Source organism: Trichomonas vaginalis, chromosome I (assembly GCF_026262505.1).
Source record: "Trichomonas vaginalis G3 chromosome I, whole genome shotgun sequence".
In the NCBI taxonomy this organism is placed as follows: Eukaryota; Parabasalia; order Trichomonadida; family Trichomonadidae; genus Trichomonas; species Trichomonas vaginalis.
Window position 1 is genome coordinate 18,183,678 of NC_067203.1, and position 19,070 is coordinate 18,202,747.

Genomic DNA, 19,070 nt, shown 5'->3' on the forward strand with positions numbered 1-19,070 from the left:
CCGTAAAAAATTTTTGTATTCCATCTTTCAATTCTAAAAATAATAAAAGAAAAGATAAGATTTCATTTTTTTGAGAATGTGAAAACGAATACTGTCAATTTTTGATAGTGATAGTTTCTTTCAATTTTTTTAAAATTTTTTTTCAAAATTTATTGAGCGTTGGTCTCTATCTTTTTCTCAAATTTCTATCATAAACAACGACGTAAGGAGAAGGTGTAATTGAGTAATTCATTATGATTACTTTTTTATTACTTCTTTACAAAGATATTGACAAACGTTTTTATTCTAGTGACGGCAAAAACCTCACAAAAGTTAATGATACATCACTAGACCTCAGGATATCATCCACATGCGAAATCATCCAAGATCAATGCTTTTACCTTCTCAAAACTTTATTTTCCTTTTCATTTGAAGAAAATCCTAACTTAACTACAATTGGAAAAAATAGTTTTTGTGGATGTACAAATCTTACTATACTATAAATCTATCATCATGCAAGAAACTTACAAAAATATCTTCTTATGCATTTAATGGCTTCTAATGTCAATCAGATACTTTTACCAGAAGGACTCCTAGAAATAGGAAGAGCAGTGCATTTTTATTTCACAAATGACAAGTATTATATTCCAGCATCTGTTAAAAGAATAGAAAAAGTATTTAATTTGCTGTGATAAACTCCAAAATGTTACTTTTGAGGAAGGATCAAATTTAACTTCATTAGAAAATATGTATTTACTCAATACTGCAATCACGTTTCAAATTCCAGAAAAATTTCTAAAATTCATGGAGAAGCATTTTATTATGGAAAATTAACAAATATTTCGGTTCATCCAAATAATAAACTACTTAACATCTGATGGAAATGCTGTTTATTCAAAAAATGAAAGTATTTATTTTTTTATTTGTAACAAAACAGGATATGAAATTCCAGATACAATCACAACAATTAATGAGTATTGCTTTTCATATTCAACCATTGAAACACTTATAATTCCAAATTCAGTCACAACTATTGGAGTGTATTGCTTTCATGTCACAACAAAAAACTATTGTTCTTCCAAATTCACTCACAAGTATTGGAATGATTGCTTTCAATATACATCTATCGAAACAATTACAATTCCAAATTCAACCACAACTATTGGAGAGATTGCTTTGTATCTTCATCCATCAAAACAATTATAATTCCAAATACAGTCAAACTCTTGGAGAGAGTTTCTTATATTGCAAATATCGGAATATTTACAATTCCAAATTCAATCACAACTTTGGAGCAATCCTTTTATGTACAGATCTCAGAACAATTATAATTCCATCAAGTGTGAAAAGGATTGAAAAAATGGCTTTCTATGATTGTCATCAACTTTAATAAATGTTACTTTTTTAGGTCCAATAGACTACATTGTGAATATGTATTTGTTTGTGAAAATCTTGAACTAATTAAATTCCCTAATTCAACAATGACTGTTAGAGGATCTGGTTTTGTTACAACAGAAATGCCAGAAGTCAAATTATCGTTCACTTGCAAAACTCTATTTTACGATCCTCAATTTCTGCTTTTTATTCAATTAAAGAAATACAAATGTTTCAATATCATATCTGAATGAATCAAATCTTATTATTACACCAGACTGCTTGATTATGGATTCTGATCAAGCCATAATTTATGAATATTGGGGATATTTTCCTTATTATGATAATACTCGTATTACAATTCCTAAATCTGTTAAAAAAATCAACGAAAAAGTATTTGAAAATTCTATAATTGAGAAATTTTATTTCACAGAAGATTCTCAAATAACTTATATAGGAAAAGAAGCATTTAGAAATTGTTCAAAAATAAGATCATTTAATTATTCATTTCCTTATTTACAAACATTAGGAACATCATCATTTAAAGATTGCAATAATTTAGAAAATTTCACATTTTCATCACCAGTTTTGACTGTTATGAATAATGCATTTGAGAATTGTATTAAATTAAAGAAAGTTAATAATATCACAAATATTCCTTATCATTGTTTTTGTGGATGTACTAATTTAGAAGAAGTTACAATTCGAGAAGGATCAGAAGAGATTGGATATAAATCATTTGAGAATTGTTCTTCATTATTAAGTATTAAAATTCCACAATCTTTTAAAATCATTTCAGAATATTCATTTCTTTATTGTAAGAAACTAAAATCAATTATATTCAGTGAAACAAACTCACTTGATACATTTTCAATTAATTCTATTTCAGAATGCGAATCTCTTACAAATATCAGTAATTTTTCATCAGAAAAATACAAATGCATTGATAATACTTTATACTACAAAAACAATAATAAATGGGAACTTATTTTTCATTTGAGTTCCTCAAAAGACAAAGAACTCAACATTAGCTGCGATGTTATCTGTAGTTATTCATTCAATTCTAGCAACAACATTGAGAAAATCAATATTACATCAGACAGTGTTTCTGTTATTGAAGAACATTCATTCAACAACTGTTTAAATCTGAAATACATCAATTTCCCACTTTCAGTTTCAGATGTTGAGATTGATGCATTCCATGATTGCAAATCCATTCGATGTCCTCTTATTATTGAGAACACATCCACAGATTATCTTAAAATGATTGTTTCTTCCGGAATTCCACGAAGACTTATGATTTCATGTCATATTGCACATGTTTCGAATAATCTTTTAAATCTCAAATCTTTACGTTATCCTTCTACACATCTTTTCTGGAAACATCTTACTAAGTAAAACTATTTTTATTTTATCATAATGAACAACATCCTGTTTTCTATTAAATATATTTATTCCTAATGAAAATTATCTTATGTAGAAACAATATAGTTTTGTATCATATGTTTTAAGAATCACGACTATTTTAAAAAGTGTTTTCTTTCTTTTATTTTTTTCTTATTATTAATGTTTGCACCAGATGAAATTATAAGTTCTGCTGTTTCTTTATTATTATTATTCAATGCTGAATAATAAAAAGAAGTATTTCCAGATTCATTTTTTTTTTCATTGATATTTGCACTATGTGAAAGAAAATATTTGCAAAAGAATGTAATATTGAATCTGTCTTAATCAATAAAGCATTTCTTAATATCAATAATCGAAGTATATAGTATAACACAATCATTTTTTTTTGTATTGATGAATTATATTTATTAAAATAATACAAATAATTCAATCATCAAATTTAATATTCTTCAAACTTCATCATCGAGAAATAAAATGATACCACAGAGTAGGTTCTGATGAATAGTATACATAATTGCCATGGATAATGAATTTTCAAAATAATCGTCACTTTTAGTGAAATTTCACTTTTGGTTTTTGTCGCACCCGTAAAAAATTTTTGTATTCCATCTTTCAATTCTAAAAATAATAAAAGAAAAGATAAGATTTCATTTTTTTGAGAATGTGAAAACGAATACTGTCAATTTTTGATAGTGATAGTTTCTTTCAATTTTTTTAAAATTTTTTTTTTCAAAATTTATTGAGCGTTGGTCTCTATCTTTTTCTCAAATTTCTATCATAAACAACGACGTAAGGAGAAGGTGTAATTGAGTAATTCATTATGATTACTTTTTTATTACTTCTTTACAAAGATATTGACAAACGTTTTTATTCTAGTGACGGCAAAAACCTCACAAAAGTTAATGATACATCACTAGACCTCAGGATATCATCCACATGCGAAATCATCCAAGATCAATGCTTTTACCTTCTCAAAACTTTATTTTCCTTTTCATTTGAAGAAAATCCTAACTTAACTACAATTGGAAAAAATAGTTTTTGTGGATGTACAAATCTTACTACTATAAATCTATCATCATGCAAGAAACTTACAAAAATATCTTCTGGTGCATTTTATTACTGCACTAATGTCAATCAGATACTTTTACCAGAAGGACTCCTTGAAATAGGAAGAGATGCATTTTGGTATGTAACACAAATGACAAGTATTATTATACCAGCATCTGTTAAAAGAATAGAAAAAGCTGAATTTAATTATTGTGATAAACTACAAAATGTTACTTTGGAAGAAGGATCAAATTTAACTTCATTAGAAAGATATGTATTTACCTATACTGCAATTACTACGTTTCAAATTCCAGAAAAAGTTTCTAAAATTCATGGAGAAGCATTTTATTATGGAAAATTAACAAATATTTCGGTTCATCCAAATAATAACTACTTAACATCTGATGGAAATGCTGTTTATTCAAAAAATGAAAGTATTTTATTTTTTATTTGTAACAAAACAGGATATGAAATTCCAGATACAATCACAACAATTAATGAGTATTGCTTTTCATATTCAACCATTGAAACACTTATAATTCCAAATTCAGTCACAACTATTGGAGTGTATTGCTTTCATGATTCACACATAAAAACTATTGTTCTTCCAAATTCACTCACAAGTATTGGAATGTATTGCTTTCAATATACATCTATCGAAACAATTACAATTCCAAATTCAACCACAACTATTGGAGAGAGTTGCTTTGTATCTTCATCCATCAAAACAATTATAATTCCAAATACAGTCACAACTCTTGGAGAGAGATTCTTAATATTTGCAAATATCGGAACATTTACAATTCCAAATTCAATCACAACTATTTGGGAGCAATCCTTTTATAGTACAAATCTCGATTCAATTATAATTCCGGCAAGTGTAAACATGATTCTAAGAGGTGCTTTCTTATTGTCATCATTTACATGAAGTTACTTTTTTAGGTCCAGTAGACTACATTGATCAATATGTATTTGAATATTGTGAAAATCTTAAACTAATTAAATTCCCTAATTCAACAATGACTGTTAGAGGATCTGGTTTTGTTACAACAGAAATGCCAGAAGTCAAATTATCGTTCACTTGCAAAACTCTATTTTATCATTCTTCATTATTTTTTGTCAATTAAAAGAAATACAAAAGTTTCAATTTCATATCTGAATGAATCAAATCTTATTATTACACCAGACTGCTTGATTATGGATTCTGATCAAGCCATAATTTATGAATATTGGGGATACTTTCCTTATTATGATAATACTCGTATTACAATTCCTAAATCTGTTAAAAAAATCAACGAAAAAGTATTTGAAAATTCTATAATTGAGAAATTTTATTTCACAGAAGATTCTCAAATAACTTATATAGGAAAAGAAGCATTTAGAAATTGTTCAAAAATAAGATCATTTAATTATTCATTTCCTTATTTACAAACATTAGGAACATCATCATTTAAAGATTGCAATAATTTAGAAAATTTCACATTTTCATCACCAGTTTTGACTGTTATGAATAATGCATTTGAGAATTGCATTAAATTAAAGAAAGTTCGTAATATCACAAATATTCCTTATCATTGTTTTTGTGGATGTACTAATTTAGAAGAAGTTACAATTCGAGAAGGATCAGAAGAGATTGGATATAAATCATTTGAGAATTGTTCTTCATTATTAAGTATTAAAATTCCACAATCTTTTAAAATCATTTCAGAATATTCATTTCTTTATTGTAAGAAACTAAAATCAATTATATTCAGTGAAACAAACTCACTTGATACATTTTCAATTAATTCTATTTCAGAATGCGAATCTCTTACAAATATCAGTAATTTTTCATCAGAAAAATACAAATGCATTGATAATACTTTATACTACAAAAACAATAATAAATGGGAACTTATTTTTCATTTGAGTTCCTCAAAAGACAAAGAACTCAACATTAGCTGCGATGTTATCTGTAGTTATTCATTCAATTCTAGCAACAACATTGAGAAAATCAATATTACATCAGACAGTGTTTCTGTTATTGAAGAACATTCATTCAACAACTGTTTAAATCTGAAATACATCAATTTCCCACTTTCAGTTTCAGATGTTGAGATTGATGCATTCCATGATTGCAAATCCATTCGATGTCCTCTTATTATTGAGAACACATCCACAGATTATCTTAAAATGATTGTTTCTTCCGGAATTCCACGAAGACTTATGATTTCATGTCATATTGCACATGTTTCGAATAATCTTTTAAATCTCAAATCTTTACGTTATCCTTCTACACATCTTTTCTGGAAACATCTTACTAAGTAAAACTATTTTTATTTTATCATAATGAACAACATCCTGTTTTCTATTAAATATATTTATTCCTAATGAAAATTATCTTATGTAGAAACAATATAGTTTTGTATCATATGTTTTAAGAATCACGACTATTTTAAAAAGTGTTTTCTTTCTTTTATTTTTTTTCTTATTATTAATGTTTGCACCAGATGAAATTATAAGTTCTGCTGTTTCTTTATTATTATTATTCAATGCTGAATAATAAAAAGAAGTATTTCCAGATTCATTTTTTTTTTCATTGATATTTGCACTATGTGAAAGAAAATATTTGCAAAAGAATGTAATATTGAATCTGTCTTAATCAATAAAGCATTTCTTAATATCAATAATCGAAGTATATAGTATACACAATCATTTTTTTTGTATTGATGAATTATATTTATTAAATAATATCAAATAATTCAATCATCAAATTTAATATTCTTCAAACTTCATCATCGAGAAATAAAATGATACCACAGAGTAGGTTCTGATGAATAGTATACATAATTGCCATGGATAATGAATTTTCAAAATAATCGTCACTTTTAGTGAAATTTCACTTTTGGTTTTGGTCGCACCCGTAAAAAATTTTTGTATTCCATCTTTCAATTCTAAAAATAATAAAAGAAAAGATAAGATTTCATTTTTTTGAGAATGTGAAAACGAATACTGTCAATTTTTGATAGTGATAGTTTCTTTCAATTTTTTTTAAAATTTTTTTTCAAAATTTATTGAGCGTTGGTCTCTATCTTTTTCTCAAATTTCTATCATAAACAACGACGTAAGGAGAAGGTGTAATTGAGTAATTCATTATGATTACTTTTTTATTACTTCTTTACAAAGATATTGACAAACGTTTTTATTCTAGTGACGGCAAAAACCTCACAAAAGTTAATGATACATCACTAGACCTCAGGATATCATCCACATGCGAAATCATCCAAGATCAATGCTTTTACCTTCTCAAAACTTTATTTTCCTTTTCATTTGAAGAAAATCCTAACTTAACTACAATTGGAAAAAATAGTTTTTGTGGATGTACAAATCTTACTACTATAAATCTATCATCATGCAAGAAACTTACAAAAATATCTTCTTATGCATTTAATGGCTGTTCTAATGTCAATCAGATACTTTTACCAGAAGGACTCCTAGAAATAGGAAGCAGTGCATTTTATTCTATTTCACAAATGACAAGTATTATCATTCCAGCATCTGTTGAAAAAATACATAATAAGGTATTTAATTGCTGTGATAAACTCCAAAATGTTACTTTTGAGGAAGGATCAAATTTAACTTCATTAGAAAATAAAGTATTTACTCAAACTGCAATCACTTTGTTTCAAATTCCAGAAAAAGTTTCTAAAATTCATGGAGAAGCATTTTATTATGGAAAATTAACAAATATTTCGGTTCATCCTAGTAGTAACTACTTAACATCTGATGGAAATGCTGTTTATTCAAAAAATGAAAGTATTTTATTTTTTATTTGTAACAAAACAGGATATGAAATTCCAGATACAATCACAACAATTAATGAGTATTGCTTTTCATATTCAACCATTGAAACACTTATAATTCCAAATTCAGTCACAACTATTGGAGTGTATTGCTTTCATGATTCACACATAAAAACTATTGTTCTTCCAAATTCACTCACAAGTATTGGAGATCAATGCTTTTATTGTACATCTATCGAAACAATTACAATTCCAAATTCAACCACAACTATTGGAAAGTATTGCTTTATACTTTCACATATCAAAACAATTATAATTCCAAATACAGTCACAACTCTTGGAAAGTTTTTCTTATTACATTCACGTATCGGAATATTTACAATTCCAAATTCAATCACAACTATTGGTGTTCAATCCTTTTATGGTACAGATCTCAGAACAATTATAATTCCATCAAGTGTGAAAAGGATTGAAAAAATGGCTTTCTATGATTGTCAAACTTTAATAAATGTTACTTTTTTAGGTCCAATAGACTACATTGGTGAATATGTATTTGGTTGTTGTGAAAATCTTGAACTAATTAAATTCCCTAATTCAACAATGACTGTTAGAGGATCTGGTTTTGTTACAACAGAAATGCCAGAAGTCAAATTATCGTTCACTTGCAAAACTCTATTTTACGATCCTCAATTTCCTGCTTTTTATTCAATTAAAAGAAATACAAATGTTTCAATATCATATCTGAATGAATCAAATCTTATTATTACACCAGACTGCTTGATTATGGATTCTGATCAAGCCATAATTTATGAATATTGGGGATATTTTCCTTATTATGATAATACTCGTATTACAATTCCTAAATCTGTTAAAAAAATCAACGAAAAAGTATTTGAAAATTCTATAATTGAGAAATTTTATTTCACAGAAGATTCTCAAATAACTTATATAGGAAAAGAAGCATTTAGAAATTGTTCAAAAATAAGATCATTTAATTATTCATTTCCTTATTTACAAACATTAGGAACATCATCATTTAAAGATTGCAATAATTTAGAAAATTTCACATTTTCATCACCAGTTTTGACTGTTATGAATAATGCATTTGAGAATTGCATTAAATTAAAGAAAGTTCGTAATATCACAAATATTCCTTATCATTGTTTTTGTGGATGTACTAATTTAGAAGAAGTTACAATTCGAGAAGGATCAGAAGAGATTGGATATAAATCATTTGAGAATTGTTCTTCATTATTAAGTATTAAAATTCCACAATCTTTTAAAATCATTTCAGAATATTCATTTCTTTATTGTAAGAAACTAAAATCAATTATATTCAGTGAAACAAACTCACTTGATACATTTTCAATTAATTCTATTTCAGAATGCGAATCTCTTACAAATATCAGTAATTTTTCATCAGAAAAATACAAATGCATTGATAATACTTTATACTACAAAAACAATAATAAATGGGAACTTATTTTTCATTTGAGTTCCTCAAAAGACAAAGAACTCAACATTAGCTGCGATGTTATCTGTAGTTATTCATTCAATTCTAGCAACAACATTGAGAAAATCAATATTACATCAGACAGTGTTTCTGTTATTGAAGAACATTCATTCAACAACTGTTTAAATCTGAAATACATCAATTTCCCACTTTCAGTTTCAGATGTTGAGATTGATGCATTCCATGATTGCAAATCCATTCGATGTCCTCTTATTATTGAGAACACATCCACAGATTATCTTAAAATGATTGTTTCTTCCGGAATTCCACGAAGACTTATGATTTCATGTCATATTGCACATGTTTCGAATAATCTTTTAAATCTCAAATCTTTACGTTATCCTTCTACACATCTTTTCTGGAAACATCTTACTAAGTAAAACTATTTTTATTTTATCATAATGAACAACATCCTGTTTTCTATTAAATATATTTATTCCTAATGAAAATTATCTTATGTAGAAACAATATAGTTTTGTATCATATGTTTTAAGAATCACGACTATTTTAAAAAGTGTTTTCTTTCTTTTATTTTTTTCTTATTATTAATGTTTGCACCAGATGAAATTATAAGTTCTGCTGTTTCTTTATTATTATTATTCAATGCTGAATAAAAAAAGAAGTATTTCCAGATTCATTTTTTTTTTCATTGATATTTGCACTATGTGAAAGAAAATATTTGCAAAAGAATGTAATATTGAATCTGTCTTAATCAATAAAGCATTTCTTAATATCAATAATCGAAGTATATAGTATACACAATCATTTTTTTTGTATTGATGAATTATATTTATTAAATAATATCAAATAATTCAATCATCAAATTTAATATTCTTCAAACTTCATCATCGAGAAATAAAATGATACCACAGAGTAGGTTCTGATGAATAGTATACATAATTGCCATGGATAATGAATTTTCAAAATAATCGTCACTTTTAGTGAAATTTCACTTTTGGTTTTGGTCGCACCCGTAAAAAATTTTTGTATTCCATCTTTCAATTCTAAAAATAATAAAAGAAAAGATAAGATTTCATTTTTTTGAGAATGTGAAAACGAATACTGTCAATTTTTGATAGTGATAGTTTCTTTCAATTTTTTTAAAATTTTTTTCAAAATTTATTGAGCGTTGGTCTCTATCTTTTTCTCAAATTTCTATCATAAACAACGACGTAAGGAGAAGGTGTAATTGAGTAATTCATTATGATTACTTTTTTATTACTTCTTTACAAAGATATTGACAAACGTTTTTATTCTAGTGACGGCAAAAACCTCACAAAAGTTAATGATACATCACTAGACCTCAGGATATCATCCACATGCGAAATCATCCAAGATCAATGCTTTTACCTTCTCAAAACTTTATTTTCCTTTTCATTTGAAGAAAATCCTAACTTAACTACAATTGGAAAAAATAGTTTTTGTGGATGTACAAATCTTACTACTATAAATCTATCATCATGCAAGAAACTTACAAAAATATCTTCTTATGCATTTAATGGCTGTTCTAATGTCAATCAGATACTTTTACCAGAAGGACTCCTAGAAATAGGAAGCAGTGCATTTTATTCTATTTCACAAATGACAAGTATTTCATTCCAGCATCTGTTGAAAAAATACATAATAAGGTATTTAATTGCTGTGATAAACTCCAAAATGTTACTTTTGAGGAAGGATCAAATTTAACTTCATTAGAAAATAAAGTATTTACTCAAACTGCAATCACTTTGTTTCAAATTCCAGAAAAAGTTTCTAAAATTCATGGAGAAGCATTTTATTATGGAAAATTAACAAATATTTCGGTTCATCCTAGTAGTAACTACTTAACATCTGATGGAAATGCTGTTTATTCAAAAATGAAAGTATTTTATTTTTTATTTGTAACAAAACAGGATATGAAATTCCAGATACAATCACAACAATTAATGAGTATTGCTTTTCATATTCAACCATTGAAACACTTATAATTCCAAATTCAGTCACAACTATTGGAGTGTATTGCTTTCATGATTCACACATAAAAACTATTGTTCTTCCAAATTCACTCACAAGTATTGGAGATCAATGCTTTTATTGTACATCTATCGAAACAATTACAATTCCAAATTCAACCACAACTATTGGAAAGTATTGCTTTATACTTTCACATATCAAAACAATTATAATTCCAAATACAGTCACAACTCTTGGAAAGTTTTTCTTATTACATTCACGTATCGGAATATTTACAATTCCAAATTCAATCACAACTATTGGTGTTCAATCCTTTTATGGTACAGATCTCAGAACAATTATAATTCCATCAAGTGTGAAAAGGATTGAAAAAATGGCTTTCTATGATTGTCAAACTTTAATAAATGTTACTTTTTTAGGTCCAATAGACTACATTGGTGAATATGTATTTGGTTGTTGTGAAAATCTTGAACTAATTAAATTCCCTAATTCAACAATGACTGTTAGAGGATCTGGTTTTGTTACAACAGAAATGCCAGAAGTCAAATTATCGTTCACTTGCAAAACTCTATTTTACGATCCTCAATTTCCTGCTTTTTATTCAATTAAAAGAAATACAAATGTTTCAATATCATATCTGAATGAATCAAATCTTATTATTACACCAGACTGCTTGATTATGGATTCTGATCAAGCCATAATTTATGAATATTGGGGATATTTTCCTTATTATGATAATACTCGTATTACAATTCCTAAATCTGTTAAAAAAATCAACGAAAAAGTATTTGAAAATTCTATAATTGAGAAATTTTATTTCACAGAAGATTCTCAAATAACTTATATAGGAAAAGAAGCATTTAGAAATTGTTCAAAAATAAGATCATTTAATTATTCATTTCCTTATTTACAAACATTAGGAACATCATCATTTAAAGATTGCAATAATTTAGAAAATTTCACATTTTCATCACCAGTTTTGACTGTTATGAATAATGCATTTGAGAATTGCATTAAATTAAAGAAAGTTCGTAATATCACAAATATTCCTTATCATTGTTTTTGTGGATGTACTAATTTAGAAGAAGTTACAATTCGAGAAGGATCAGAAGAGATTGGATATAAATCATTTGAGAATTGTTCTTCATTATTAAGTATTAAAATTCCACAATCTTTTAAAATCATTTCAGAATATTCATTTCTTTATTGTAAGAAACTAAAATCAATTATATTCAGTGAAACAAACTCACTTGATACATTTTCAATTAATTCTATTTCAGAATGCGAATCTCTTACAAATATCAGTAATTTTTCATCAGAAAAATACAAATGCATTGATAATACTTTATACTACAAAAACAATAATAAATGGGAACTTATTTTTCATTTGAGTTCCTCAAAAGACAAAGAACTCAACATTAGCTGCGATGTTATCTGTAGTTATTCATTCAATTCTAGCAACAACATTGAGAAAATCAATATTACATCAGACAGTGTTTCTGTTATTGAAGAACATTCATTCAACAACTGTTTAAATCTGAAATACATCAATTTCCCACTTTCAGTTTCAGATGTTGAGATTGATGCATTCCATGATTGCAAATCCATTCGATGTCCTCTTATTATTGAGAACACATCCACAGATTATCTTAAAATGATTGTTTCTTCCGGAATTCCACGAAGACTTATGATTTCATGTCATATTGCACATGTTTCGAATAATCTTTTAAATCTCAAATCTTTACGTTATCCTTCTACACATCTTTTCTGGAAACATCTTACTAAGTAAAACTATTTTTATTTTATCATAATGAACAACATCCTGTTTTCTATTAAATATATTTATTCCTAATGAAAATTATCTTATGTAGAAACAATATAGTTTTGTATCATATGTTTTAAGAATCACGACTATTTTAAAAAGTGTTTTCTTTCTTTTATTTTTTTCTTATTATTAATGTTTGCACCAGATGAAATTATAAGTTCTGCTGTTTCTTTATTATTATTATTCAATGCTGAATAATAAAAAGAAGTATTTCCAGATTCATTTTTTTTTCATTGATATTTGCACTATGTGAAAGAAAATATTTGCAAAAGAATGTAATATTGAATCTGTCTTAATCAATAAAGCATTTCTTAATATCAATAATCGAAGTATATAGTATACACAATCATTTTTTTTGTATTGATGAATTATATTTATTAAATAATATCAAATAATTCAATCATCAAATTTAATATTCTTCAAACTTCATCATCGAGAAATAAAATGATACCACAGAGTAGGTTCTGATGAATAGTATACATAATTGCCATGGATAATGAATTTTCAAAATAATCGTCACTTTTAGTGAAATTTCACTTTTGGTTTTGGTCGCACCCGTAAAAAATTTTTGTATTCCATCTTTCAATTCTAAAAATAATAAAAGAAAAGATAAGATTTCATTTTTTTGAGAATGTGAAAACGAATACTGTCAATTTTTGATAGTGATAGTTTCTTTCAATTTTTTTAAAATTTTTTTTCAAAATTTATTGAGCGTTGGTCTCTATCTTTTTCTCAAATTTCTATCATAAACAACGACGTAAGGAGAAGGTGTAATTGAGTAATTCATTATGATTACTTTTTTATTACTTCTTTACAAAGATATTGACAAACGTTTTTATTCTAGTGACGGCAAAAACCTCACAAAAGTTAATGATACATCACTAGACCTCAGGATATCATCCACATGCGAAATCATCCAAGATCAATGCTTTTACCTTCTCAAAACTTTATTTTCCTTTTCATTTGAAGAAAATCCTAACTTAACTACAATTGGAAAAAATAGTTTTTGTGGATGTACAAATCTTACTACTATAAATCTATCATCATGCAAGAAACTTACAAAAATATCTTCTTATGCATTTAATGGCTGTTCTAATGTCAATCAGATACTTTTACCAGAAGGACTCCTAGAAATAGGAAGCAGTGCATTTTATTCTATTTCACAAATGACAAGTATTATCATTCCAGCATCTGTTGAAAAAATACATAATAAGGTATTTAATTGCTGTGATAAACTCCAAAATGTTACTTTTGAGGAAGGATCAAATTTAACTTCATTAGAAAATAAAGTATTTACTCAAACTGCAATCACTTTGTTTCAAATTCCAGAAAAAGTTTCTAAAATTCATGGAGAAGCATTTTATTATGGAAAATTAACAAATATTTCGGTTCATCCTAGTAGTAACTACTTAACATCTGATGGAAATGCTGTTTATTCAAAAAATGAAAGTATTTTATTTTTTATTTGTAACAAAACAGGATATGAAATTCCAGATACAATCACAACAATTAATGAGTATTGCTTTTCATATTCAACCATTGAAACACTTATAATTCCAAATTCAGTCACAACTATTGGAGTGTATTGCTTTCATGATTCACACATAAAAACTATTGTTCTTCCAAATTCACTCACAAGTATTGGAGATCAATGCTTTTATTGTACATCTATCGAAACAATTACAATTCCAAATTCAACCACAACTATTGGAAAGTATTGCTTTATACTTTCACATATCAAAACAATTATAATTCCAAATACAGTCACAACTCTTGGAAAGTTTTTCTTATTACATTCACGTATCGGAATATTTACAATTCCAAATTCAATCACAACTATTGGTGTTCAATCCTTTTATGGTACAGATCTCAGAACAATTATAATTCCATCAAGTGTGAAAAGGATTGAAAAAATGGCTTTCTATGATTGTCAAACTTTAATAAATGTTACTTTTTTAGGTCCAATAGACTACATTGGTGAATATGTATTTGGTTGTTGTGAAAATCTTGAACTAATTAAATTCCCTAATTCAACAATGACTGTTAGAGGATCTGGTTTTGTTACAACAGAAATGCCAGAAGTCAAATTATCGTTCACTTGCAAAACTCTATTTTACGATCCTCAATTTCCTGCTTTTATTCAATTAAAAGAAATACAAATGTTTCAATATCATATCTGAATGAATCAAATCTTATTATTACACCAGACTGCTTGATTATGGATTCTGATCAAGCCATAATTTATGAATATTGGGGATATTTTCCTTATTATGATAATACTCGTATTACAATTCCTAAATCTGTTAAAAAAATCAACGAAAAAGTATTTGAAAATTCTATAATTGAGAAATTTTATTTCACAGAAGATTCTCAAATAACTTATATAGGAAAAGAAGCATTTAGAAATTGTTCAAAAATAAGATCATTTAATTATTCATTTCCTTATTTACAAACATTAGGCATCATCATTTAAAGATTGCAATAATTTAGAAAATTTCACATTTTCATCACCAGTTTTGACTGTTATGAATAATGCATTTGAGAATTGCATTAAATTAAAGAAAGTTAATATCACAAATATTCCTTATCATTGTTTTTGTGGATGTACTAATTTAGAAGAAGTTACAATTCGAGAAGGATCAGAAGAGATTGGATATAAATCATTTGAGAATTGTTCTTCATTATTAAGTATTAAAATTCCACAATCTTTTAAAATCATTTCAGAATATTCATTTCTTTATTGTAAGAAACTAAAATCAATTATATTCAGTGAAACAAACTCACTTGATACATTTTCAATTAATTCTATTTCAGAATGCGAATCTCTTACAAATATCAGTAATTTTTCATCAGAAAAATACAAATGCATTGATAATACTTTATACTACAAAAACAATAATAAATGGGAACTTATTTTTCATTTGAGTTCCTCAAAAGACAAAGAACTCAACATTAGCTGCGATGTTATCTGTAGTTATTCATTCAATTCTAGCAACAACATTGAGAAAATCAATATTACATCAGACAGTGTTTCTGTTATTGAAGAACATTCATTCAACAACTGTTTAAATCTGAAATACATCAATTTCCCACTTTCAGTTTCAGATGTTGAGATTGATGCATTCCATGATTGCAAATCCATTCGATGTCCTCTTATTATTGAGAACACATCCACAGATTATCTTAAAATGATTGTTTCTTCCGGAATTCCACGAAGACTTATGATTTCATGTCATATTGCACATGTTTCGAATAATCTTTTAAATCTCAAATCTTTACGTTATCCTTCTACACATCTTTTCTGGAAACATCTTACTAAGTAAAACTATTTTTATTTTATCATAATGAACAACATCCTGTTTTCTATTAAATATATTTATTCCTAATGAAAATTATCTTATGTAGAAACAATATAGTTTTGTATCATATGTTTTAAGAATCACGACTATTTTAAAAAGTGTTTTCTTTCTTTTATTTTTTTCTTATTATTAATGTTTGCACCAGATGAAATTATAAGTTCTGCTGTTTCTTTATTATTATTATTCAATGCTGAATAATAAAAAGAAGTATTTCCAGATTCATTTTTTTTTCATTGATATTTGCACTATGTGAAAGAAAATATTTGCAAAAGAATGTAATATTGAATCTGTCTTAATCAATAAAGCATTTCTTAATATCAATAATCGAAGTATATAGTATACACAATCATTTTTTTTGTATTGATGAATTATATTTATTAAATAATATCAAATAATTCAATCATCAAATTTAATATTCTTCAAACTTCATCATCGAGAAATAAAATGATACCACAGAGTAGGTTCTGATGAATAGTATACATAATTGCCATGGATAATGAATTTTCAAAATAATCGTCACTTTTAGTGAAATTTCACTTTTGGTTTTGGTCGCACCCGTAAAAAATTTTTGTATTCCATCTTTCAATTCTAAAAATAATAAAAGAAAAGATAAGATTTCATTTTTTTGAGAATGTGAAAACGAATACTGTCAATTTTTGATAGTGATAGTTTCTTTCAATTTTTTTAAAATTTTTTTTCAAAATTTATTGAGCGTTGGTCTCTATCTTTTTCTCAAATTTCTATCATAAACAACGACGTAAGGAGAAGGTGTAATTGAGTAATTCATTATGATTACTTTTTTATTACTTCTTTACAAAGATATTGACAAACGTTTTTATTCTAGTGACGGCAAAAACCTCACAAAAGTTAATGATACATCACTAGACCTCAGGATATCATCCACATGCGAAATCATCCAAGATCAATGCTTTTACCTTCTCAAAACTTTATTTTCCTTTTCATTTGAAGAAAATCCTAACTTAACTACAATTGGAAAAAATAGTTTTTGTGGATGTACAAATCTTACTATTATAAATCTATCATCATGCAAGAAACTTACAAAAATATCTTCTGGTGCATTTATACTGCACTAATGTCAATCAGATACTTTTACCAGAAGGACTCCTTGAAATAGGAAGAGATGCATTTTGGTATGTACACAAATGACAAGTATTATTATTACCAGCATCTGTTAAAAGAATAGAAAAAGCTGAATTTAATTATTGTGATAAACTACAAAATGTTACTTTGGAAGAAGGATCAAATTTAACTTCATTAGAAAGATATGTATTTACTATACTGCAATTACTACGTTTCAAATTCCAGAAAAAGTTTCTAAAATTCATGGAGAAGCATTTTATTATGGAAAATTAACAAATATTTCGGTTCATCCAAATAATAACTACTTAACATCTGATGGAAATGCTGTTTATTCAAAAAATGAAAGTATTTTATTTTTTATTTGTAACAAAACAGGATATGAAATTCCAGATACAATCACAACAATTAATGAGTATTGCTTTTCATATTCAACCATTGAAACACTTATAATTCCAAATTCAGTCACAACTATTGGAGTGTATTGCTTTCATGATTCACACATAAAAACTATTGTTCTTCCAAATTCACTCACAAGTATTGGAATGTATTGCTTTCAATATACATCTATCGAAACAATTACAATTCCAAATTCAACCACAACTATTGGAGAGAGTTGCTTTGTATCTTCATCCATCAAAACAATTATAATTCCAAATACAGTCACAACTCTTGGAGAGAGATTCTTAATATTTGCAAATATCGGAACATTTACAATTCCAAATTCAATCACAACTATTTGGGAGCAATCCTTTTATAGTACAAATCTCGATTCAATTATAATTCCGGCAAGTGTAAACATGATTCTAAGAGGTGCTTTCTCTTATTGTCATCATTTACATGAAGTTACTTTTTTAGGTCCAGTAGACTACATTGATCAATATGTATTTGAATATTGTGAAAATCTTAAACTAATTAAATTCCCTAATTCAACAATGACTGTTAGAGGATCTGGTTTTGTTACAACAGAAATGCCAGAAGTCAAATTATCCTTCACTTGCAAAACTCTATTTTATGATTCTCAAAATTCTATTTTTGATTCAATTCAAAGAAATACAAAAGTTTCAATTTCATATCTGAATGAATCAAATCTTATTATTACACCAGACTGCTTGATTATGGATTCTGATCAAGCCATAATTTATGAATATTGGGGATACTTTCCTTATTATGATAATACTCGTATTACAATTCCTAAATCTGTTAAAAAAATCAACGAAAAAGTATTTGAAAATTCTATAATTGAGAAATTTTATTTCACAGAAGATTCTCAAATAACTTATATAGGAAAAGAAGCATTTAGAAATTGTTCAAAAATAAGATCATTTAATTATTCATTTCCTTATTTACAAACATTAGGAACATCATCATTTAAAGATTGCAATAATTTAGAAAATTTCACATTTTCATCACCAGTTTTGACTGTTATGAATAATGCATTTGAGAATTGTATTAAATTAAAGAAAGTTAATAATATCACAAATATTCCTTATCATTGTTTTTGTGGATGTACTAATTTAGAAGAAGTTACAATTCGAGAAGGATCAGAAGAGATTGGATATAAATCATTTGAGAATTGTTCTTCATTAGAAAGTATTAAAATTCCACAGTCTATTAAAATGATTTCAGAATATTCATTTCTTTATTGTAAGAAACTAAAATCAATTATATTCAGTGAAACAAACTCACTTGATACATTTTCAATTAATTCTATTTCAGAATGCGAATCTCTT

General features: G+C 26.5%; 2 protein-coding genes across 2 annotated transcripts; both read left to right on the forward strand.

Annotated features, from left to right (window-relative positions):
• Nucleotides 1-6,941: 6,941 nt before the first annotated feature.
• TVAGG3_1006180 (uncharacterized protein) lies at nucleotides 6,942-9,277 on the forward strand (the record flags this gene model as incomplete). The annotated part of the gene is made up of 1 exon (XM_001310694.2): nucleotides 6,942-9,277. A coding segment is annotated over one exon (2,336 nt), but the record flags the coding sequence as incomplete, so codon positions are not given.
• A 4,391-nt stretch (nucleotides 9,278-13,668) lies between these two features.
• Nucleotides 13,669-14,257, forward strand: TVAGG3_1006190 (ribonuclease inhibitor domain-containing protein; the record flags this gene model as incomplete). The annotated part of the gene is made up of 1 exon (XM_051254428.1): nucleotides 13,669-14,257. A coding segment is annotated over one exon (589 nt), but the record flags the coding sequence as incomplete, so codon positions are not given.
• Nucleotides 14,258-19,070: the final 4,813 nt, after the last annotated feature.